The sequence below is a fragment of the Myotis yumanensis genome, unplaced genomic scaffold (genome assembly GCF_028538775.1).
Source record: "Myotis yumanensis isolate MYYU_CA2020_CCGP unplaced genomic scaffold, mMyoYum1.0.hap1 SCAF_8, whole genome shotgun sequence".
NCBI lineage: Eukaryota > Metazoa > Chordata > Mammalia > Chiroptera > Vespertilionidae > Myotis > Myotis yumanensis.
The window spans coordinates 33242254-33268355 of NW_027223759.1; the positions used below are offsets into that span (position 1 = coordinate 33242254).

Genomic DNA, 26102 nt, shown 5'->3' on the forward strand with positions numbered 1-26102 from the left:
TTTTTATTTTTTTAGAGAGAGAGTAGAAAAGACAGAGAGAGAGAAACATTAATGTGAGAGAGACATAGATTGGTCGCCTCCTGCACGGGATCAAGCCTGCAACTCCTGCAACCGAGGTATGTGCCCTTGACCAGAATAGAACCCAGGACCATTCAGTCCATGGGCCGATGCTCCATCCACTGAGCCAAACCAGCCAGGGCTGGACCATTTTTAAGTGTACACTTCAGGAGTGTTAAGTATATTCCCACTATTGATCAGCCATTCTCCAGAACTTTTTTTTTTTAATATATTTTTATTGGTTTCAGAGAGGAAGGGAGAGGGAGAGGGAGATAGAAGCATCAGTGATGAGAGAGAATCATTGATTGCTGCCTCCTGCATGCCCCACCCTGGGGGATCAAGTCTGCAACCTGGGCACATGACCTCCTGGTTCATAGGTCGATGCTCAACCAGGGAGCCACCGGCTGGGTAGGATTTCCTTCCTTTCTGAGGCTGAAGGATCCCATGGTATGGACAGACCACATTTTACTGAGCCCTTCATCTCTGGTGCACAGGTGGCTGCCTCCTCCTCCAGGCTGTAGTGTATGCTGCTGCTGTGAGCGAGGGCGTGCAAATATCTCCTTGGAGCTCGGGGTTTTCATGTGAAAACGAGGACAGAGGAGAGCAGTCGAGGATGGCTGGAGCTCAAAGACATCCACCTTAGCAGGGCCCTGACCGAGCTGCTGGGAGATGTGCAGGGTCTGGTCATGAACGTGCCGGATTATGGAGTTGAATCGCCTGGATGGTGGTCCAGAGCCCATGGGAATGGAAACACCCTGCTCACGTGGCCGTTCCTGTTTGCCAAGTGCCGGGGTGGGGCGGCGCTGTCCGTGCCTGAGCTTCGGGTGGCCAGGGAAATCATTTCGGCGCTGATCCAACTAGGTTCAGAGAGTATGATAAATTGCTTCTCCCAAATACCAATGCCTTCCGTCCCGTGGAACGATACTGCCGTGGTGGTGTAAATATTTTCAGGGACCATCTACAAGTTTTGTTAGGGAAGTTCCTATTAAAAAGCTGATATCCATTATTACACATACACCAAAAAGTCAGGTTCTCTATCAAAATCTTATTTCTGCCCAAGGAATTCCTTCTTGACTTTATATAGCGCTCGGAGTTTGGGAAATATTTAGAATTTACAGATAAAAGGGCCAAAACGCTTGTGCGTTGTCTTGATAACACAGAGTGAATAGAAGTAGGGTGAGACCAGACAAAATAAAGTCTTCACATCTCTCTATAAATTAACCGCATAGCTCAGATTTTACCTAACCCATTTTTACTGCATTGAAAAGTTCTCTCTTCTCACGTCTCTGGATTTAAAGAAAACGAAGTATCGTGTATACGTATGTGTGTAAGTGCACAGAGTTCACCACGTAGCTTGTGAATTTGAGTCTTGAAGCATCCAGTAGAGTCGATGGGACGTTGCCCTAGCAGCATGGCGTTTCTTCCTTTGTACTCAATCTGTGTCATTTGGTTTTCCAATTTTGGGGCCTTCTGAGTGTTACTAATTGTGGCCGAAAATTCTTGCAAAAGGTAAATAAATCAAAACCATCCATTTTCCCCACTGACAGTGAGTCACTCCCTAGAACTCAGTGGGAGAGACTGGACGTGGGGGGTCGTGAGGGAGTGTCCTTCCACTTCTGCTCGGAAATTGAATTCTCATAATTGTATTTTATAAATATTTTCCTCTCTGGCTCGTAACCTGATTGCCCGCTTGTTGCTAAGGCCTTGCAAGGAAGGGCGAGGTGGAGGTGGAGGGGCCCTCTTCTCAGGTGTGCCCGTGGCCCCAAATGGAAACCAATCAAGGTGCGATTTATGTTCATTAAGTGCTTGTCAAAACTGAAAAATTTTCTAATCAACAGCAATCTAGCCTCGGCCCCCTCGATGGCGGGGAGAGCCGCCTCCTCGAGCGGCTATTTGCCTGTTACAACTCTAGGCTAAAATCCGCTGATGATTACATTAGGCTAAGCTGCGAAGTAAATGAACCGTGTCTTATTTAGGTGCCGGGAGCTGCAGTGTAGTCCTGCCCCGCAGGGCACTTGATAGCGCTTTATGGCTTTAAAATTAGTGTAGCTTCCCATTTGCTGCAGGGTGCTGCCTGTTATGCCTTTGAACTCAATAAGCAAAGGGAAGGCGCCTTTTGTTTTCCCCCTTCGTTTTCCTCCCTTGCATCTCAGCAATTTTGTTTTGCATCTTTTCCAGACGGCATTTTGCAATAAAAATGTCTGACTACCATATACATGCCTCCCCCACAAAAGGGGGGGCGGGGGAAGAAGGGGAGAAAAAGTGGAAAATGTCACGTGTTTGCAGAAGACCATTTTCCCCCTATTCTACGAAGTGAAAAACGGCTTTGCAGGCCATCCCTGATGGCTCATCATGTCAGAATCTGTTCCCAGAATGGGAACGGCACCTTCTGCTCAGGAGGTGCCCACGTAAGGTCCGAGGGCAGCGCTCCGGGATTCCCATCCGGCAAGAGTAGTCAGAGCTAACGTTTGTGGAAAGAACTCGGCCTTCTTCCAAGCACTCCCTCTATTATCTCAGTTAACCGGCACAGCAGCCCCATGAGGCTAGGTCTGTTATGAGCCCTTATTTTTAAACATGTGGAAATGGGGACCCAGAGTGACTAAGTGACGTCCGTCCCCCGCAGGTGTGGCTCCGAAAGGCCCGGGCTTGGACCCCTGACGAGGTCACTCTGAAGCCCAGGTCCGGCCAGGAGGAAGCTGACTGTGTTTCTGCAGACTTGGCTTAGTTTAGGAAACCAGAACATTCTATTGCCGAGTGAATGGACTACTGTGCATTTGAAATGAACCTGATTATATTATTGCAAACCTCCTTGGTGGGCAATAGTGTTAGGGAAACAGAATAACACCTGTAAAAGCAAAGCATGAGGGGAGGGGGGATAAACAACAAGACTTCTCAACAGGCCAGTGAAGGTTTAAAGACTAGAAGAAGTATTTAAATGTTGTGATGGGCAAGAACTGAAGTGGGCATTTTTCTGTCCTGTGTTGGGCCCCATGGCAGAAGAACAGGCCTCTAGTGATCATCAGTGCTCTGGAGGACAGATGTGTATGCAGATGTGTATTTCTTCTGTCTTAAAAATCTGTCTTTAAGTGTTGCATACTACAGCAAATTCACCCAGAGGAATCTCAAGGGTTTTTTTGTTTTGTTTGTTTTTTAAATACTTTTTTTTATTATTATTTTAGAGAGGAAGGGAGACGCAGAGAGATGTAGAAACATCAATGATGAGAGAGAATCATTGATTGGCTGCCTCCTGCACGCCCCCTACTGGGAATCAAGCTGGGCAATCCTGGCATGTGCCCTGACCAGGAATCAACCATGACTTTGTGGTTCATAGGTCCATGCTCAACTACTGAGCCATGCCGGCCGGGCAGGAATCTCAAGTTTTAAAGAGCTTCAGACAGACCCAGTATCATTATGGTGATAATTCCTATATAACTCAGAATTTCCAAGATCCACCTGTTTCAAGCCATCTGTGATTATTAAAAGTCACCTGGCCCAGGAGTGACATTGGCTCCTTGACATTCATTGAGGTGAAGTTCCACTCCCGCCTGCCTTTGGAAGAGGCGCCTGGCGGCTGAGAAGACAGGAAGCCATGTTCGTACCCCACACATTTGTTTTGGGCAGCCTCAGTTCCAACACGCACGGGCCAGAACTGGTTATATTCACTTTAACCTACAGTGAGGACAATCTCTCTTGCAGGGGAAAGACAAGACACTAGGTCAGTCCAGTCAAGAAGCAAAAGAGGCCCGGCCGACGTGGCTCAGTGGTTGAGTATCAGCCTATGAACCAGGAGGTCACTGGTTTGATTCCTGGTCAGGACACATGCCCAGATTGCAGGCTTGATCCCCAGTGTGGGGTGTGCGGGAGGCAGCCGATCAGTGATTCTCTCTCATCATTGTTGCTTTTGTCTCTCTACCTTCCTCTCTGAAATCAATAAAAATATATTTTTAAAAAAAAGGAAACAAGAGATTCACAATGCAGTGGGAATTTTCTGCTGTTTTGATTTACATGATAATAACCTCTCCCCCCAGCCCCCACACTGGCTACTGTTGGACTTCAGCCCATGTTGTAAGAAGCCCACAGACTGGAGGACTTGCCTTGGCTGTGGGTTCGGAGCTCTCGGTCCGTGAAGCCTGCCCACTGACCCTCACGAGGCTACACCAGCCGTCTCTCACCACGTTGCTCACCAGGCCAATAAAGCACTTAAGTGAAGAATCAGATTTCGGCCACATGAACATGGGTGTGCCAGGCACCTCCTTCCTGTGGTGGCCACACGTCATACTGACGTGTGTTTACAAGCACTGTCTTTACGGAGCCCCCTCCCAAAGTGAAGCCCTGGAATTCCATTGGCTGTCATGGGAAACGCTGTGGTTTCTCCTCTAGAGGGCGCTTCACTCGGACGCTGTCTCCTGCCGCACCACTGGAGAGCAGGAGAAATGGGCTCCTTTGAGATACCTGACCTGAAAGGACAAAGCCAGGAGATCTGTCAGAGTTTTACAATATTTTCGTAGTGATTTTAGGGCATCACTTTCCTCTGTGCCGTGGCTATGGGCAAGGCCAGTGTTTGTTATTCACAAGTGCTGGGCTTGGGCGTTCGCTGGGTCTCCGTGAACGGATGGTACTCTGTCCATCTTTATAGATTAGTTTCCTTTGAAAACAGTATTAAATGGGGTTTGGGAATTGCAGTACATCTAACAATGGTGTCTCTTGCATACTTTTTTTTTTTTAATCCTAGAAGCAAGGGTTTTTAAAAATAGAACTTGTACAAGCTACTGCTTCGTCTTTGAACGTGGGCGTTCATGAAGTACCAGTGAGAACAGGTGAGGAGTCACTCCTTCTCCCCAGAAGACACAGGTCTGCAGACCACTCCTGATTTCTCCACAGAGGCCCAGGTCTGAGCCCCCAGATCCGTGCACAGTCGCACGCTCGACACTTGTAGTTCTCAAACCTGCGGCCTCAGGACCCCTTCACTGTCCTAAACACTGAAGCGCTTAAAAGAGCTTTTGTTTCTGAGCATTATATCTGTCAATATTTATCATGTTAATTAAAACAAAATTTTGAAAGTTATATAATTTAAAATAGGAATAATAAACCATCGATTATGTAACGTTATTCCATAAATAAGATGTTTTAGGAATAATATACTTTCCAAAAGAAAATCGTGAGGAGTGTCATGTGCATTTTTTCGAAGCTCTTTGCTGTCCGGTTTAATAAAAGACAGCTAGTTGTCCTGTCTTCTGGCGCTTCCTTTAATCTGTTGTGATATGTTGTTTTGGTGAAAGTGTCTGAGGAAACTGTCTGCTGATACAGTTAGTTTGTTAGAAACGGGAGGAGTTTTTGGCTAGCCGTTTCAGGCCACTGTGCATGTTCTTGGAGGCGGCTAAAGCTCAGAATGCAGTGCGGATCCGAAACCGTGTCACTAAATGTTCATTCTCTGCCGCATGGGAACCCCTAGAACAGCCTTGCACTTTGAATCCTCTTGCTCATGCATCGGTCACCTCAGAGGTGTGTGTGACTGAGGTATGCAGAGTTCCAAAGGGTGACACTCTCATTCCGTCGTGTCCAGAAATCACATTTGTAGCACCACCACCCTTGTCGTAACGTCTGTCTCATTTGGAAGGTGTCCAGCTCATAGTGAGTCATACAGGTTTTGAAAATCCTCATTGTCATGGGAAAGCTCAAATTTTATCATTGGCCATAAATACTGTTTTCAAGAAAATGCTTGCCAAATACTCAACACTGAGTAATTGTAGTTAAAGTCTGACATGGTCGTTCTTTCAAGTAAAAAGGGGCTAGTTCAGCTCACAACTCACACAGCTGTGGAGATGCTTCTCTGCAAGGTAACCCTCAGCCTTCAGGACGCAGCCGGAACACTCTGGTGCTTTCCAGGTCCCCACCCAGGAAATTAAAAATTAAAAAGGCATGTACTCAAAGGTTGAAATTTTTTAAAAATCAACTTGGGGCGTGCCTTTTTATAAATTGATTTTAGAGAGAGAGAGAGAGAGAGGGGGGAGAGAGAGAGAGAGAGAGAGATTTGTAGTTCCACTTATTTATGCATTCATTGGTTGATCCTTGTATGTGCCCTGTCCAGGTATTGAACCCGCAAGCTTGGCATATTGGGATGATGCTCTAACCATCTGAGCTACCCTGCCAGGGCCCTGGGGGGTTCTTAAGAACATTTTGAAGTGAGACTGTTCTTGTTTGTTTGTACTTAAAGAGGGTTGCCATGAATACAGTAATGAGTAAAGTAGCCCAGTTTGGTTCCACTCGTGCTAAGGAGCCCGCAGGTTTAGCCACCATCACTTTTGCAAAGTCAGAGCAACTTTCAACACAGTGAATAAGGCAGACAGTGTCTTGGAATTGTTTTAAAAATAGTGTTTAACTTGTAACCCCCCCTCCACCCCCAAAGTGTTTCCAGGATCACAATTTGAGCACTGCTAAGGTGGATAATGTAAAGAGGAAAAACCAAATTAGATTAACCATGGTAAAAAAAAAAAAGCAAATGTCAGTATGTCCTAAGTTATCTAACTTAGACGAGATATTACATATGAATGGAAAATATTAAATTTCTCAACATTTATTATCAGGAAAACCTAATTGGAACTAAGATGTCCATTATTTTTTCCACCATTTAATTGTGAAAATGAAGTATCTTCATACTTTTTAGAAGTGTGTGTAAAATGGCGTGTTGTTGATTGCACCACCTGTGCGTAAGAGAGTAGACCTTCGGTGCATGTCTGCCTTTGAGATGCCAGTCCAGCCGTCCGTGCAGTTCAGTTCAGCTTTAATTCCTTGTTAACTGCCTTCGGTGCCCCTGTGAACACATCGGGCAAACCATCTTTCACCAGACAGCCACCGGTAACGTCCGGACGGGAGGCAGTGCGAATCGATGGAGTAAGAGTATTTTTAGGGACTGTTGATGGATTGCTGTATTCTGCGCTTAACTTGAAGTGCCAGATGCCCCAGAGCTGACTAAGATGAACTCGCCATTTACTGAGCACTGTATAGACTGTGGAGACACGCGCATCTCCCCTTGGTGGTTTTGGGGAGAACGCCTGCATTTTTTTAAGCAGCCTCCTGCGGTACTTCCGTGTGGACTCTGGGCCATCTCCTTGCAGAGCACAGTGTTATACAATTGACAGTCTCCCGGTCCCGGTGATGTGTAACTGTGAGGTTTTAGGACAGCCTTGGACAGCAGCCTGTCCATCAGTTCTCCATGTGGGGGGACCTGGTACACCCAGGCACTGATGACTGACCCTCCTGGTGGCAGCCCCACGGAGGTGGCAGCAAGCTGGAAGCTGTGGCTCTGGGCTCCTCTCACTTGCTAGCAGGTTTCTCTCACTGCAGCTCATTTGCATCTGGGACATCAATTAGCATGTTTGTTGAGGCTAATTGAATGAAACTCAATCATAGCTCTTAATTGCTTGACTATGTGAAAAGAAATCACATTAATGCAGCTAATTAAGTGTACGGCAATAGATGCAACATAATTAGGAGCGAAATGCAAAAAACAAGGGATGGCGAAGGTGCGGAGCCTGGGTGCGGGGGGACGCAGGACGGTGGCGGAGCCATCCGTGCGTCTGGACGGGTCCCTCTGCTCCAGCGCCTGCTCAGAAAAAATAATCCACATGATGAGCATGGACAACTTGAGAAGAAAAATGCAAATAGGTTTGCAATTACTACTTTTTCAAGCTGTTGAGGGGCAGGAGATGGCACCTCTGGGGGGCCTGGCTCTTGAGTGGGCCCCGGGGACTTGTTAAGTGCTGTTTAAAAGTACTTGGCTTTGAATTACCCTCATGCCTTGTTAAAGGGTTTTTTCCCCTTTTATCTTCGATCAGCATTTTCTACAAGGAACATGGAGAAGGAACATGCATTTGCATATCAAAATCGAGCTTGCTGTCTTTACTTTACCCAGGGAGTCCCTGCCTCAGACCCATCCAGCTGCACAGCCCACTTCAGAGGATGGGGGACAGGGTTTCGTGGTTGTAGCTTTAATTCCTCCAGTACCAGGCCCAGGAGAGATGAAAAAGATGAGTTTATTCTTTCAGAAACAGGAAGCTCAGTGTCATTCCTCGTGGGAGAAGCTAGAAGCCATGTTCTCGCGGCTCCCTCCCGCCACCTGTTTCCGGAGCTCCGCCTGGAGGGGCCTTTATGGTGTAGGACATGCCTTTAGTGCAGTTTTTAAAAACTGTGGTGACTTGAAATATAAAAATGGCCAAATTTATATTCCGATTTTCCCCCAGCTCGTTCTTGTAAAGTTTCAGCGCCTAAATAACTCAGGCAAGAGAACAGATCCCTGGCCCATGCTGGGCTCGAGACAGATGTGTTCCCTCGGCGCGTTCAAACCCAAGGAGTAGGCTCTGCGTAGATTTCTATAATAATTTTGAATAAAATGTCCTGGTTATTGTATGTTGAAACGTGCCCATTAAAAGAGCCCTGCTGAGGCTTAGTCACTCTCTGATTAGCCTCATTTTAGAGCCCATAAGCAATAAATGCTCAATTACACTCCTGTTATTGTATTTTAATTTGTTAAGAATTGGCATTAAAGAAGAAAGTTATAGCAAGTTGATATTTTTAAAGGAGTAACTATGCAAGAAGGAATTCATTATTAACAAGCCTTAACTTTGGTTTTGAAACTTGGCCTTGCCTGTTTTGGGCAGGTATTAATAGAAGTAAATGAAATAGGCTTAAGAATGACCTCTTTAATGACCTTGACTTATAGCCCTACACTAACCAAAGGTCACTTTCTCTGAGGTGCATTTTGTTCCCATCCTCAACACAGGGAGCTGGACCACGAGTCTGCTTACATTCCCTCCAGTCTGCCTGTCCTGCAGTCTGATTTAATGATAATAGCTTTCTTACATCTTTGGTCCACATCCTTTCAAACCCACAGCTTTTTTCATAGTCGGTTATATTTGGGGGAGTTTTCCAAGCATCTTGATCTCCATGTGAAGTTTTCAGTCTGTTCCCAGCTGGACACAGCCTCCCTTCCCCAAACCCACAACTGTCCTCCAGGGAGGCCATGGACGACCACCCCTCCTCACAAGTTTGCCCCGGGGACATTGGGGTGACCCTCCCTAAGCCCCCCTGGAGCTTAAGTGCACAACTTGGCCAGCCCAGGGAGGGTATGGCTGGTACCACTGAGGCAGGCCCAGCTCACTCCCCTCTGTTGGCCCCACTGGGGTGCAGCTTCTGACCCCTCCCCCATGTGTCTGTCCCACGGTCCTGTGGGTCCTGCCTCAGCACTAAGAGCTGCCATTGGAGGGCTGTCCCTAGGAACCTGATTGCTTCCACTAAACAAACCAGTGGGTTTTCCCCTTCATGGTCTAAAGGGAACCCACCAAGATCCTACAAGGACGGAGTCGTCGATCCCATTTCCTGCTTAATCTTAAATCCTGTGAAATGTTATTCACCCATGAGTGGTTCAGAATGTATCTCTTTCTGAGGAGTGCTATTGATTTCATAATATGTCTACAGAGACATGGGGCTCATTGCCCCCCAAAATGCAAGAAAGTGTCGATAACTCCTAATCTGCCCACAGGCCCCTCACCCTGGCTCTCAGTGGCCTTCTCCCCACTGCCCCCTCCAGGCAGCTTCAGTCTCATCGAGATGTTTAACGGCATTGCCCTCTGAGACAGAAAGGTCACTGCACAATAGTTCTGCTCCGTGGAATTGTGGGTAAATCGTCCAGGAGGGGCCCGGTTTTCCGTGTGCCGTCGCATAAGCAACAGTTCAAACAATATGACTTCATGTCCATGCTCATTTTCTACAGCTGGTTCTTGTCCCCTGTGATGGGCCCGTCTGCTTTGTCTCCTCATCTCTCCAGGATCTGGGTTAGCACAGGACTGGGAGGCAGAGCTCCGACTTCCGTATAACGGGGAGAGCCCTGTGCTAGGCAGAACAGGGCCTCCTTATTTTCGGAGCATGTGCCACAGGGAAAAGGGCTAGGATTACAGCTCATGACATACACTAGAACGTCTTATCCCAGTTGGTGGAAGGTCTGCTTTTTAATCTATCTTGGCTGTTTAACGTTTGAACAGGATTACATGCAGAACGTTCACGGGAAAGAGATCGACCTTCTGAGAACCACTGTGAAGGTCCCCGGGAAGAGGCCCCCCCGAGCCACGTCAGCCTGCGCACCCATCTCCAGCCCCAAAACCAACGGCCTGTCCAAGGACATGAGCAGTTTACACATCTCACCCAATTCAGGTAAGCTGAAGGCAGACACACCAGAGAAGGCGAGCGCTGGCCGCTGTCCGTGGTGCTGGCTGGGGACACCGCTGAGCTTGTGGGCTCGCTGAGGCGTTGGCCATGATGCTGCAGATTGAGGTCTAGAAGCCTCATCTCCTCCACCAGTGACCCCTCCCTCTCCCCCATGGGTTCTGTGACTGCGCATGGTGGCACTCGACGTCCCAGCTGCACAAGCCAGCCCACGAGGTTGTCCGGAGCCGGGTGGTTGCTAGTGCGATTGTGCACATGATTGAGGATTTAAGGGCCTTCGTAAAAACACGAATGAATTGTTAAAGGATCAAGGCTTCGTGTTAACTAACCCATAGGGACCAAGTATGTAAAAGGAAAAAGGCCGTGTGGAGCGAGATTTGAAGGAAACCCTTGGACCCATGGAGCATTGAAATGCCCTCAGGGTTATGTCATAACTGTTGTGTAATTCTTTGACACAGCGTTCGTTTTCTTTACTCTCCTTTGAGGAAGCGCCTTCTCAAAGTTAGATGTGCTGAGACCTACCTGGCAATTGCAAACCATTCAAATGCCATGGTTCCTTGTTGGTTAAGAGTCTTTGCAAACGGTGGCAATGTGGCTTTGAGCTTCCACAATTACTTGTCGGAGGAAAGGTATAGGGACTGGTCAAGCCCTCCCACTGAACTCAGAGTCCTGCAACACAGGGACCTCTCTGTGTCTTTCTCCATCAAAAAGCCCCTCTCTTCCCTCCAGCTAGTCTTCCCAGAATAAACTTCTGTTCTGTGGTGGTTTCTGCATGTGTCTCTGCTTCTTAAGGACGCTGCATGTCCCTCTCTACAATGTGAAATGCTTCGAAAGAGGAATGGTGTGCTGACCCCACAGTTTGGCATAAATAGCATCGGTTGGGGAAGCAGGATCATAAAAAGGAGCGAGAGTCTGGGGTCTATGAACCGGGGTTCTGCTGCTTGATGCCAAGGGGCATGGGGCAGGTAACTGTCCGTGCGTCACTACCACCTGAGGCCGACCTGGTCTGGCTTCTGTGCGGTCACTGATGCGGTGGCAGGTGAGGTCGCATGGAAGTGCCAAAAAACTCAGAAAGCACAGTACAGACGTCACTGTTACTACTCATCAAAAGAACCAGGGCCTTCTGCTCACGGAGACCTTGGTTCATTCCAGAAAGGGGGTTGTTTTGCCTGGTCTCTGTGACCTGCTGACCCTCCTTCCAAGACATAGGTGACATTTTTCCCTCTTCAGGATGGTGTGCTCACTCTATGGGATAAGAAGAGGGAAATGACGTGCCTGAGAAAACACTTTGTCTGTGCTGTCTTTGTTACTTTGTGTTTATTTAAAAATATTTATTGAGCACATGGTGTGTGCCAGGAATTGGATGTGATGTGGGAAATGAGTCCCTGAGCCCTAGAATGAGGATTAGTCACCTCATAACCAGCTGGTTTTCCTTCTCCTTCTAACCCATCTCATCACATCTGTCAGGATGGGTTATTCAAGTCAAGAAACATTGATAGAATTTTTAATGCTAAGCACAGTCCAGGACTCTGGGACACAGGAGAAGAGGTAAGCCCTGCCCTCAAGAATGGCACCCTTTGGTGGGGGAGAGACAAGTAGACAGGTAAATATAGCAGCTCATGGCGGGGGTGCACCCGGGGAGGGAGACCCAGTGATGGGGTGTGTGAGCAGGGCTGTGCTGGGAGTGAAGCGGGGGCGGGACTCCGCCAGGCACCGGGGAGGCAGTGTTGCTTGCATGAGATTTGGAGTCTGAACTTCTTTATCTTCAGATGTATGATCAGCTGCCGCTTGCATATGGAAAGTGTAATGTAGGGTAACAAATAGAAAATCCAAAATGCCACGTAACCTTTATCCTATCCCATGGAGTCGGGTATGTCATGGCCTCTGCCGAGGGAGGGAGTGTGGGTCCTCCTAAGGCCAGTGTTTCAGAGCCCAGTTCACTCTCTTTAAGACTCTTGCTGTGGACGAATGGGGGTGTAGGGGCACAGTTGAAATCCCTTTGCCATGGCTGCACCCTCAGTTTATTACTACTCATCCTTTTTAAAAAATATATATTTTTGTTGATTTCAGAGAGAAAGGGAAAGGTTGAGAGAAATGGAAACATCAATGATGAGAGAGAATCATTGATCGGCTGCCTCCTGCATGCCCCTTACTGGGGATCGAGCCCGCAACCCCAACATGTGCCCTTGACCAGAATCGATCCCCGGACCCTTTAGTCCTCAGACCAATGCTCTATCCACTGAGCCAAACCAGCTGACCCTGAGCCAGGTTAATCCCCACGCAGGAAGCCTGGCCGATTTCCCTCTTATTTGGCTCACAGGCAGGGACATGGAAGCGGGGGTGGGACATCTGCAGGAGCAGGTACGGCGTGAGGGGAGAAAGTGCCTCACAGTCATTCGTGGCAGTGAGAGACGTGGCTCATTCCTCTTAAGCGTGCAGGTGACGCCATCGGCTCGTGTCCAGGAAGAGTGAGTGACCCTTCATTCTATTGTTCAGAGGGTGTGCCCTCACATGAAAAATCCCAACACAGCAAATTTAATTAGAAGTAAATTGATGCTATTTTTATGGTAAGGGATGGACTCTTAGCAAAAAATAGGCATTAATTATTTTTGTTATTTTAGAACTATTTGCCACAGAACTGGCATGATATTTCCCCTTATCCTCACTCTCCACTCATTTGACTTCTGCTGTTCTGTTTTAGAGCTCTGAGTTAACTAGAAGTGTTTCTTTTTTGCTTTCTTTTTTTTCTTATTCATTTTTTTATCTCAGTGTTATTAGATCAGTGTTATGTACCTTTTTTCCAGTAACTTTTCCATTCACATAGACCCAACACATGCATGTACCCAAATCTTTGTGCATAACACTTATTATTGTCTTAAAAGTCCGTGTGTGGCTCTGGCCAGTTGCTCAGTGGTTAGAGCATAGGCCTGTACACCAGAGGGTCATGGGTTCGATTACTGGTCAAATGCACGTACCTGGGTTGCAAGTCCCATCCCCACCCTGGGTCAGGGCATGTGTGGGAGGCAACCAGTCAATGAGTCTCTCTCACATCCATGTTTCTCTCCTCCTCCTCCTCCTCCTCCCCCCTCCCTCCCACTCTCTCTAAAAATCAATGGAAAAAATAACCTCGGGTGAGGATTTAAAAAAAAAAGTCCATATGTGAAGTGACTCAGTCAATGGGTATAAGCATTTATAAGGCTCTTAATTCATATTTCCAAAGTAATTTCTAGAAAGGTTGCATATGCAGTGACCCTCCATCCATAAAGTGAGTGCCCATTTAACCCCCACACATTTGCTAATATTGCTATTTAAGTATCATTTTTAGACTCTCTGCTAATCTGATAAGCAATAAAAATACCCCATGCTTGGTGTATTTGGATTTCTTCAATAAGTAGTGAGGTTGAACATCTCACATGTTTGTTGGTCATACTTATTACTTACATTGTAGTTGTCTAGAGGTATCCCTTGCCCATTTTTGTACTGGGTGCTTGTTTTTCCTTATTGATATGTAAGAACTCTTGGTATAGTAAGGATATCAACACTTTATAATATTTCCCCAATTTCTTAGTTTTTTTATACCGCATGGTCTTATTTACATTTAGAGGTTCCCCCTTTTTAATATATAATCAAGCAATGTCTTTTACTTCTCTGGTTTCTACTTAGAAAGCCTTCAATCATCTTGAAATCAGAACATAATTCATATATGTGTATTTCTAAATTTTGTCATTGCAGTGTTTCTTTTTTTAGACACATTCAACTTTTTATTATAAAAGTTTTCCAACATACTGAAGAGTTGAAATAATAGTATAACGAATGACTATATACTTTCCAGATCCTTTAAAAAATTTTTAATCACTAATCCACCTTTAATTTGTTTGAGTCTAGTATATGTGATAGGACATCTAATTAAACTTAATTCAAATAGGTAACTAACTGTTCTTTCTCTCTTTGGTGAATGTTTCCCTTCCCTCTTTATTCTATTGGCCCCCTTTATTGTAAACTAACTCATTTAATTAAATGAGCTCTGTGTCTGCGCTCAAGAATGTATTCCATTGATCTGCTATTCCCACATTGTCTGACCTGATGCAGATTCACCACACTGGCTTTATCCTCCAATTTTACTTGGCTATTGTCATGCATTTGTTTTTTCCAATAAACTTCAGAATAACTTGAAACCCACTCCTTCCCCTTAAAAATAACCTCATGTGACTCCAATTGTCACTGCTTTTACCCTGTCAATTAATGGTGGAAAAACCTAATCTTGACCACAGTTTCCTATCATGGAACTCAATTATTTCCCATTTTATTCAGATTTATTTTCTGTCCCTTAGTAAAGTTAACACTTTTCTCATTTAGCTCCTGTATCTGTCTTGTTAATCCATTCTGTTAGTTTATAATTTTTGGTGAAATTAAAACTACTATCGTCAGAAAGATTTAAGAGATTAGTTATTGTATCCATAAAATGAAACAAACAAGAGGTTGAGCCGAAACCGGTTTGGCTCAGTGGATAGAGCTTCGGCCTGTGGACCGAAGGGTCCCGGGTTCGATTCCGGTCAAGGGCATGTGCCTGGGTTGCGGGCACATCCCCAGTTGGAGATGTGCAGGAGGCAGCTGATCGATGTTTCTCTCTCATCGATGTTTCTAACTCTCTATCTCTCTCCCTTCCTCTCTGTAAAAAACCAATAAAATATATTTTTAAAAACAAACAAACAAAAAAAAAAAGAGGTTGAAAAACCAAGGGGTTATTGAAAATTAAAGAAAAAAGATTGACTAGGTAAGTTAAATATTCTAAATAACATGGCTAACAACACTGTGGGGAATCTAAGATATAACAGAAGAAAATATGCTAGAGGTGAGGAGGACATGCTGGGGCCTTCCCGTCTGAGGAGTCGGGCACCGAGATGGATGGGGGAGGAGGCTCTGTAAACGTAGAGAACAAATGAGGTAGGAGAAGAGACAGGTTACCTACAAAGGAAGGGAACGATGGAATCTTCACCTCTAACAACACTACTGCGAGATAATGGAAGAGTTCCCTTCTAAGGATCAATAACTTTGAACCTGGAAGCCTATGCAATGGCAAACTATTATCAATCAAGTGTGAAAGTAGAAAAAAAGACTTTCAAAAATTTTTTTTATCTTTATTGAAAGTATTTCAGATATCCCCTTTTTTTTCCTCATTGACCCTCCCGCCACCCTCCCCCCCCCCCTGGGGGGGGGCCTTCAACATGCTGTTGTCTATTCATGGGTTATTATGCACATATGCATGTAAGTTCTTTGGTTAATCTCCTCCTCCCCTCCCTCCCCCTACTTGTTAGATGACAGAGATATAGAACACTTTCCTCTTGGTGGCTTTTTTGGAAAAAATTACTTCAGCATCTACTCCAGAGGAAAAAAAAAGAAGAAAAAGAAAAGGAGAAGAAGAATCCAAAAGATATTTATTTATTTGGGACTGTTGAATTTCCCTTCTCCATCTCGTCTTCCCCTTTCTCCAAGCTCACTCATTCAGAAAGACCATGTAGTATCTGCTGTTTCCGTTCCTCAGGCTCAGAACTGACAGTGCCTTTCTAATGGGAATCAATCCGAAGTCCCATTTTAGAGAATCTGCCCACCTGTAACTTCAGGCACCCTTCCAGAGAAGGCAGTCACATGTCCGAGCAGTTTCTGACTGAGTTTTTGGCCGGCCACTCTGGCAGAACGATACCCTCATGTGACAATTATTTTGACATTTAAGTAGAGAGCAGGAAAACACAGCAGCCTCAGGAGTCAGAAAAACTACATTGAATCCCACACCCCATCTTGGGGCCTTGTGCAGTTGTCTCTCTGCACCAGCTTCCTCATCTTTAAAATGGGAAGATGGCACCACGTCTGTTCCGGGAGGACCACACACCGGTGCCTCTCCAAAGCTGGGCCAAGGTGAGTGAGTGTCCAGAGCTGCATCAGGCGTCCATCACAGCAGGGGTGCTCGTCGTTAATGAAGAAGAGGAAGGAGGACAGCAGAGCAGTTGTTTTTGAATTAATTTTTTAAATGCCGTAACGTCTATGTATAAAGCCTTTGTGTAGACACAAAGGGTTAGACTTAAAACCTGTGCCCCCCGCAGACAGCATTCCCCTGGGATGGCAGCGACCCGGGCAGGCAGGAGCAATGTCCTTGCGGCTTTCCCAGGTCTCCACGAGGTCCTGTGCTCCAGGTCTGTGCGTCCCCTCATCTCTGTTCCCGCATCCTGATGGTGACATTGCGTTCCTAGCTGACAGATACCTCCTTGTCCCTAAAGTGGGTCTTTGTTGGCTGTTTGCAACGGTGACTGTGTGTTTATCCTAACCAGATGGACGCTTTGTCACAGGAAACCTTTCCTCCTTCCCCACCTCTCCCCACTTCAGGCCCCCAGTGGTTTCAGAAGGGTACAGCCTTCAGGAGGCCGAGGCTGCGTTTGCAGGGGTGGGGGCGGGATCTCGATGTGTTTTGAGTATTGAACTGCCGTTGACATCTAAAGTCTCAACCATGCTGTTTTCCTCCACACTTCAGTAATCAGGACATCCAGCAAACCCATAAAAAACCAAACTAATAGCATGAATATTCAGTGACCTAGAATACTAATTATTGTCATGAATATTAATGCGCTCGGACTTGCTTTTTCCTCTCCTCTTTCTCTCCCGTCCTCTTTCTCCCTCTCTCCCTCTCTCTTTTTTTCCACTTAGCCGGCTCTAAAGATGGGTCATAATGAGAGCATTTAAGAGGGAGCGCGCTCTCCGCCGTGACAGGGACTGGGTAATAAGGAGAGCTTGATTAACGCGGTGCACTTGGGGGAGAGATGAGAGGCTTCACGTGGGCCTGTTCGGGGGAGGCGATGAGGCACCGGCGGCTCTGTTGCTGCTCCCAGAGATTAATGAGGCCTAAGAGTGCATTAGGAACAGTGACAAAGGTTTCATCTAATGGGCTCAGTCATTTTTCCTTTGAGTGACAGACGCACAGAAGTAATTGGCTGTGCAGAATGGCAGCTCATTGGCGGTACTTAAGGATACATTATCCCCGTTGTGTGGCCCGCAGAGGCTGTTTATCAAAACTGCTCACACTGCAGACGCCGCGTCGCTAAGCTGCTGTTACAGTGGTAATAGCTATTAAAAAAAAAAAAATAACGCAACATCCAAACCCGATCTGTGGTTGTCTCAGAAACAAAGTTTTTCTTTGTTTAGTTTCAAATGGTCTAGAAAACATTTTAATAACTCCGGAGTCTGTTCCGTGTACCGATGGGCTGTGCACGTCCCCGTGTGTCTCCTCCTGGTTTGTGGAGTCCCATGCCTCTCGCTCGTTAGAACCTCAGAACCTGGCCCCTCGCCCTGTTTCTGCCCGGCCCCCTACCCCGTTTCTGCCCGGCCCCCGTTAATTTCCCACACTGGGGACTTTGTTTACAACATTGAATCCTCTGATGTATAAAGCGGGTGTGTTTGCTAAATGCTTTTCTAGCAGCTTGGTGGCACGCTTGCAAAGGAAAGCCTTCCTGGTGGTGAATTATTTGGCTGCAAAATAATCCAAAAATCAGTATCATATGATGATAATCTGCTTTCATAAACCAGGTTTTATTGGAGTGGGTGTCAGTGGCTATTTAAAAAGTTTTTATTTTGGGCGGAGCAAATAAATGTTTTGTGAGGTTTCTCTTGGACTGAAATTTCAGGAAGTTGGGTTCATCTGAAATTCAGCTGCAGAGTTGCAGCGTCTTCAGCTTTTACGACAAATGCAGTCTTACGGTCAGCTATTTCTGCTGCTACATCTCTCCCACTGAGATGTAGGCAAATTTGTTTTATATTGTTCCCATCGTTAAATGGTAAGCTCTTTGAGGCATAGACCATTATTTCTCTTTCTTTGTTATCCTCTCCCAGTTTTGTGACCCAGCAATTATTTTTTAATTAAGTGAATATTTGTCTCCAGTTCGACGTAAGTGATAAAACTGAGGATGAGTGCCGTTTGCCTTCTTTCAGACAGCAGCCCCTCCCTCCGCTGCACCTTCTCTGGTCAGGATCACCAGGACACAGTGACAGCACAAGTCAAAATCACACTGTCCAGTTTAAGGAAACTCTAAATGGAGTGTTCTTTGCTGTAAGAACTGACAAGAGCAACTAGATCCTTAGTGATTTCAATTAAATGCATAAGAAGGATGTTAGATACTGAGCTGTATGCATCTCTATGGGAACAGAGTCCCTTTACGTAAGTGAAAATTGCTTCAGAAACTTTTTTTTCCCTTTCAAAAAATGTATGTTTGGCCCTGAATGTATGTTTGGCTCTGCTAAGTGGTTAGAGCATTGGCCCAGAGGGTTTGATTCCCGGTCAAGGGCATGTCCCTGGGTTTCGGGTTCGCTTCCTGCCCCCCTTGTTGAGGCGTGTGTAGGAAGCAGTCAATGTGTGTCTCTCACATCGATGTTTCACTCACTCACTCTCTCGCGCGTTCTCTCTCTCCCCTTCCCTCCTCCCCTCCCATTCTCTCTGAAAAAGCAATGGTAAAAATTCTCAGGTAAGGATTAACACACACAAAAAAATAGTATGTTTGGTGAAGAAATAGTGTTTCAGGTGTTGGCATCATGTTTCATGGGCAGCGTGGGAAGAGCAGCCACAGGAGAGGTGGGCGCTGAGATGGGTCTCTGGGAATAGTCCCAGCCGCCTCAGGGAGGTTTCCGACCGCTGGCCGGGCCTCGGCTGGAACCTGGGCCTTGGGAAAGTCCTTCTGCATGGAGTCAAGTCTGTGATCGGTCTGCTTGCTTCACTCCCATACCCACATCAGTAGGAGAATTGATGGAGGAGAGCAGTCGTGGCATTCTGCTATCGCAGGCTTTGTGCCCAGTGCTTTGCCATTACCCGCCCACAGAGGAAGTCCGTCTTTCTGGGGGACAGCTAGTGAGAGCTCACACCCCAGCGCATCCCGACCCGCACACATGAAGCCCGCCTTCACGTCCTCAGTATGGACACAGGCGTTCCTCGGTGCTCTCGCCCTACATGATTTCTGTACCTGCTCCCAAGAGATGATTCCATAAGGTTTGGGAGAGAGAAGTTGAAGTGAGCTCTTGGGAGGGAGGAGTCCTGTGACCACCTTGGCTTCCTCCCTCAAAGGGATTAGATAATTCAGTAGGAGCCAACAAAGCTCCCCTCAAAACAGTGCAGTCAAATAAAAATGAATTTTGTGCAAAACACACCTATTGCATTTATCATAATAAAGGACGGATGGTGTTTTAAAGATAAAATCGTGCATGGCAAAACTAAACAATTGAATTGATTTGTTGGGGGTATATAACCAAATAAGAATCTAGAGCAGTGGTTCCCAAACTTATTTGGCCTACCGCCCCCTTTCCAGAAAAAATATTACTCAGCCCCTAGAAATTAATTTTTTTTAAATTTTAATAGCAGTTACTCATCGCCCCCAAATGCACCTGTGGCCATCACCGCCCCCCTGGATCGCTGCAGCGCCCACTTTGGGAATCACTGATCTAGAGTACAAGATCTGGGCTCCTTGGACTTTGTTCTATAAGACATTATTACTTGAATGCCATAATCGTGTTTTATTGCTTAAAAGAAAATCCTTAGTTTTATCCTCCTTTTGTGTCATGTTGTCATACCTTATTATTACTGTATTGCACACAAATTCATTCTTGCAACCCAATACCAAGAAATGGATTGTACCTAAGTACTCAGGCGTGTTGCTGAGCTGACCCTGTACCATAGATGTTCAGAAATGCCACTGGGTGACGAATGTTTGGGCTCCACAAAGTGAGGATGACTACAGCACTAAAACACAGACGTGAGGCAAACAACACGAGCAGCGTACACACGGAGAAACACCTTCACGAGAAAAACATACATAAAACAGACTTCTTAGATTGTAAAGTCAAAGAAAATTAGCAACACCACCCTTTTAAACTTTTACTAAAAAATAGACTAAAGAGAAAAGGAAAACTCACTGTTGGTAAAATTAAAAACCATGAATACCTGCAGAGCCTTTGCAGTTTACAGGGTAGTTTATGTAATTGAAGCCTTACACCAACTACATGGGCATATTATTATCACCACTTCATTGTTGTTATTTTCCATTTTACAAATTATGAACTGAACTGTTTTTCAGATGCCAAGTTCCATCTTTTTTAGTCCACTGGGCATTAAGAAAATTAATTAGAAACATATATCATGAGTCAGAAAGATGCTAATGCTGTTTGACCCAATAATAACTCTTCTGGGATTCTATCCTAAGAAAAATATCTGAAAGTAGAAGATGTCCTTTGCAGTATTGTTTATAATAACGAGGGACTGGGAACAACCAAAATTATCCAGAAGTAAAAAACCAGTAATATGAATTATCTACATGTAATCAGTAAGATGTTATATACTATTTAAAATGATTATGACGATAATGGAACAACGTGGAAAATGGAAGGAAATGGAAAATATCAAAGAAGTATAATGTAGCCCTTGCCGGTGGGCTCAGTGGTTAGAGCGTTGGCCCATGCACCAGAGGGTCTCAGGCAAGGGCACATACCTGGACTGCAGGTTGGATAGCTGGCCCTGGTTGGGGTGGGTGCTGGAGGCAACTAATCAATGTGTCTCTCAAACATCAGTGTTTCTCTCTGCCTCCTCCCTTCCTACCTCTCTAAAAAAATTTTTTTTAATTTTTAAAAGAAGTATAATATAAAATCACATCTTTTCCATAGTCATAAGAAAAATGAATGCTATGTTTAATATAGAGACAACCTATTAGATGAAATTTTTGTAGACTTCTATCTCATTACTTTTATATCTGTATCATTTTGTAAGAGAATCTTTAAGAAATTTATATGACAAAAGACTCCCATTTTTCCCCTTTGGCATCATAATTAGAATAGGGAGAAGTCAGAATAAAAGAACTATTTCCACGTTTCAAGAAATAACAGTGCACTGTCTAGTTCCAGGATTTTAATTCTGAGCCTGTCCGCCGTATTGTATTTGGTAGTAATTACATTTCCCCTTACAACTGCGTCTGGAATCTGTACATCCCTTTTTTCTCTGGTAAACATGCTGTGGAAATGTTTTACCAAAAAAAATGCATTGTAGTCTGAGAAACACAAGGTTTCTACTTCAGTAGATGTGTTGAAGGGCACTTTTACAAAACAAGTACCACATAAGGCAGAGTCCTGGACGCCTACGTCTTTAAGAAAGATATTGAATGTGTCCTGGGAGACAGTCTTCTTGGCCTGGAGTCCTGGTGGCCAGGAGGGAGGCCGATTTCCAGGGCAAACAGTGAGGCTAGTAGGCCCTGCTCAGGGCACTTAATTCATTTGGATCTCACTTTTTATGGTAGTGTTGTGAATTATATTCTTTTTGGGGTCATAATTAGAGGATGGGACAGATGGTGAAGGCTTAGTTAGAAGTAATATCGCCGTTAGAAAGATCTGCGCCATCCAGTCCTGATTCCGGCAAACCTGGTTTCCTGGTTGTGTGCAGAGCAGGGCGTGGTGCGAATGTAGGTTTGCAAGCTAACCTCACACTCTGAGCTTGTACAACATTGGAAGCTACGTGGGACGGGAATGGACCTACAAAAGCAGTCATCTCCGTGTGTTCCTAAGGGTTCGGCCTCCGAGGGGAGAAGGGAGTGTCTGTCCATCATAGTCCTGTAATTATGATTTTTTAAATTAAAGCTCCACCGTGGAAATAAATGCTTGTTTTACACTCACCTGCTCTTGCAGTCCTCAGTGGGTTTTTCTCCCCGAGTATCTCAATGTACGTGAACTTCAGTATCACCTGTCGCTGAGAGTCACTGATCTTTTTCAGGCAATAAGTCAAATGCCAGGTATTGTTTCCTAGTTCAAGGTCATGTCTGGTTTGTGAAGATGGACCCAAATCAGACGGGGCATTAAGCAAAGTGTTGTATTTTAAAAGAAATGATTGTTGATGAGCCTTTACTTGAATGCTGTGAAAGGCCTATTTCAGAGTCTTTTTTTTTTTTTTTTAAGTCAGAACAGGCTATTTTTAATATAATAATCCTATCGCTTAAAAGAGGAACACTGGCTTTGATGTCATTTGGTGGATGAAAACATTCTTGCTCAATAGAAAACCAGCATCTTCTTCATGCTCCTTTGAGATCAGTTCAGGCAACACACTGATGTGCATTCAGATATAAATGCCGTATTCACTTTGAAATGCAAATTGTTTAAAGAAAAATAGCATATGGTGGAGGTAAGTACCTTTTCAAATCAACTCGTACACTTCAGGGCTACGCGGAAAGCTAAAATTATTCTTTGGGAAGAATCTGGGGCTTTTGACAGAAGGAAGCGGCTAATCAGGGCGGCCCAGTGCGCACACGCACGCCCACATCAAGGGGATGGCCCTGGGCCGGGATTAGCATGGTAATTGGGCTGCCCCCTGCGAATCCGGCCAGCAGCCCCAGCTCCATGGGGTATCTGAGGAGACACTGTTGCTGAGCTCAGGAATGGGCCAGGAAGTCGGCCTGTGTATCATAGTAACACAGATCGATTGGGGGCGTTGTGGGGGGGAATATTGAGACAATACCAAAGAGGGCCCCTTGTGATCTGCTTCCTGTGGACACCAGTGTCTCACACTTTGTAGGGCTGGGCTATTCTTGGGAGAAACTGTCTCCGCCCGACCTGACTCCACGTCTCATACTTCCTGACCTAACCTCTGAATCCACAAGCCATTCAGATGATCTTGTGGTGTTTTGTTTTGTTTCTTTGGGGGGGGGCGGGGAATGTTATTGATATACTGTACACAAAGAAAGTGAAAAATCCTAAGTTATAGCTAAGTAAGTATACAGGTGACCAGCACACAGATCAGAAAGCAGCAGGTGGCCAGCTGCTCAGGAAGCCCCTGTGGACCACCTCCTGCCACTGCCCACACCTCCCCCCAAACACACACACTCGAGGGTGATGGCCATCTGATCTCTCACTCTACAGATGAGTTTTGCTTGCTGATCTGGAACCATTGGATGGGAGCATAGCAGGTGGTGCTCTCTTATTTGTCTTCTTTTGCTCCGAATCCTCTCTGTGGTCCTTTGTGGCCCGTGTCATAGTTAGTCCATTCTTACTGGGTGTAACATTCCATCATATGGATACACTAAGAGGTATCGGTGGTGGATGGACATTTCAGCCTTTAAATACCACTGTGAACATTCTTGTACGTGTTCTCTGGTGGATGTGTTTATGCATGTCTGTATGGTTTTAGTTTGAAGGATATGAAATAAAAAGAGGAATCTTGAGTCCTGGCCCAATGGCTCAGTTTGTTGGAGCGTCGTCCCTTACACCAAAAAGCTTGCTGGCTTAATTCACATACCTAGGTTGCAGATTTGATCCCTGGTCAGGGCATATATGGGAGGCAGCTGACCAATCTTTCTCTCTCTCATTGATGTCTCTCTGTCTTTGTCTCTCTGTCTCTCTCTCCCTCCCTTCCTCCTCCACTTTAAAATACATCCTCAGGTGAGGGTGAATAAATAAATGCATAAATAAATAAAAACAAGACTCTTGAGAGAGAAACATGGGCTGTTCTGTGAAGGCCTTCCATCAGTTGAGTCAGCTAGGAGAGCAGTGGGGTTGTCCTGGGGTAATGTAGCGTCCCCTCTTTCCATACTGTTCTGTATAGGGCGGGCCAATTCCAAAGTCTAGAGGGATCCACGAGTCTTTCCTGAGCCGTCCAGCAGGCTTGATTCCCTGCCGCTCACACCTTTCACAGCTCCTGTGGTCCTCACCTGGCATTTTGGCCACATGCAGACTTGTCTGGTACTTTCCGCTGGACTAGATGTAGCTTCCGTAAGGACGGGACTCTGTCTCCTTCATTGTGCCCATCCAGCAGGGGTTCAACGAGGTGAGACAAGGGAGTCCAGGAGGTCACTGTGAGGGGTGGCAGGTACAGTGAGGTCTGACTTAGCCTCCTTGCAGGGGAGCTGCCTGCCTGCCAGTTTCTGGGACTCTGGGACTCCTGGGTAAGGACAGGTGACAGTTCCTTGCAGCAGTAGCAGTGGCCAGAACACCCACATTGCCATGTTCCCCCAGGGGTGACGTCGGCACACTCAGCAGTTACTTCGCAGGAGAGGAGAGGACCTGCGGTCAGGAAACCTTGCTCTTTATAGTGGGACACGATCGGCATCGACTCGGGCCAGGCTGTTCCCAGCTTCCAGTCCTACCCGTGTTTTGGTCTGTACTTGTGATGCTAGTGTGGCTGGATAGCAAGAGCTCAGGTCTTTTGTTAAACGCATTTCTCACTAACCAGGGGTCAGAATTCCATTTAACTGGTCGATTTGAAGCTTCCTGTCTTTATTGACTGTTGATGGCCACGTGGGTTCTAGACCCCCAGCTGTTCCGCCTTGCCCAGCATGGTGGCCGCCTGCAGCACAGGGAGAGCCTGGCAGCCTTTAGAACCGCGTTTAGGCGCCTCTGTGTTCAGGTGGTCTTGATCTTGAGACCTTTCACTCTCAGGAAGTCGGGCAAGTCGTGGGCCTCTTTCACCAATGGGAACTCCAGCTCCTCCGCTTAGCTAATAACTGTTCATGGGCAATGACTTCCCACTCAAGGAACATGGTAGCCCTAGAGAGCTTACAGAATACAGTGGGGCCTTGACTTACGAGTGTCCCGACTAACGAGTTTTTTGAGATACCAGCTGTCTCTCAGCCGATTTTTTGCATTGAGTTGATAGAGTAATTTGAGTTAACGAGCTCCTTAACGAGCTCTGTCTCGGAACGAATTAAACTCATAAGTCAAGGCCCCACTGTAACGTGGTTTTAGATGTAGCATCTCCCTTCTGTGCTCAGAAGTGAAAACTCCCTAGGTGGTATATACAGGTCAGCATTGCCACATGCATCTAGATTTAAAAAACGAACTGAGGGCAGTGTTACCTGACCAGGTAATTAGTAACCTTCATTCAGGAACAAAAATGAAATTACCCATGAGTCTTTGCTGGGCGCACGCACGTGTGTGTGTGTGTGTGTGTGTGTGTAAAAATAAGCATCAGAAATTCTGACATAAAATACTACAATTAGATTTTAAATCTGTATAGTTTTTAAAATATTCACATGCCTGGCCATTGTGGCTCAGTGGTTGAATGTCAACCTATGAAGCAGGAGGTCAGGGTTCGATTCCCAGACAGGGCACATGCCCGGGTTGCAGGCTTGATCCCCAGTGTGGAGTGTGCAGGAGGCAGCTGCTCTGTGATTCTCCCTCATCGTTGATGTTTCTATCTCTCTCTCCCTCTCCCTCTCTGAAATCAATAAAAATCTATTTAAGAAAAATTAAAATATTCACGAAACATTGGGGGTAGTTGGTTAAAATATTCACGAAACATTGGGGGTAGTTGATTTGACTGATGGATTTCTCACGTTGGTAGAAATGCCTCAAAGTGTGCCTGCTGGCCCACGACTGCCTCCCTGGGTGGGGTGCTGCCCGGGGCCTCCCTGGGCCAGCACGACTGCTTCACCTCATCACGCGCCCCTCTATGGATCACTGGTTTCCCTCCAATTTAAAACATGTCTCTATGTATTTACATTTACAGACAAGTACCTGGTTGTGTGTCTCCAAACTGTATATTTAAGGCAGAAACTATTTCTTTCCCCTTATACTTTTCTATTTTCAGTTAAACAGTTATATTTCTGTATCATTACAGTGGCTTAGCGGTGGGTGACAGTCGGAGCTCAGGGGCTGGCTTAGCAGTGGGTCCCGGCTTGTGTGTACCCTCTCATTGTTGTTTTCCCAGTTCTCTTCGCTGCCTTTTCATTTAACTCTCATCCACCCTAACAATGTTAGCAGTGTCCTGACGCCTTGGTCTGCGAGGAAGTCTGTGGAAATGGAAGGGGGTCTGGGGGCCCCAGGAGGGG

General features: G+C 45.9%; 1 protein-coding gene across 7 annotated transcripts in view; it reads left to right on the forward strand.

Moving 5' to 3' along the window:
• AGAP1 (ArfGAP with GTPase domain, ankyrin repeat and PH domain 1) overlaps window positions 1–26102 on the forward strand; it is a 418223-nt gene that overhangs the window by 268537 nt on the left and 123584 nt on the right. For all 7 annotated transcript variants that reach the window (XM_070422457.1, XM_070422459.1, XM_070422461.1 and 4 more), the window contains one exon: window positions 10095–10263. In XM_070422457.1, the coding sequence (XP_070278558.1) occupies window positions 10095–10263 (169 nt within the window). The remainder of the gene's footprint in view (window positions 1–10094; window positions 10264–26102) is intronic.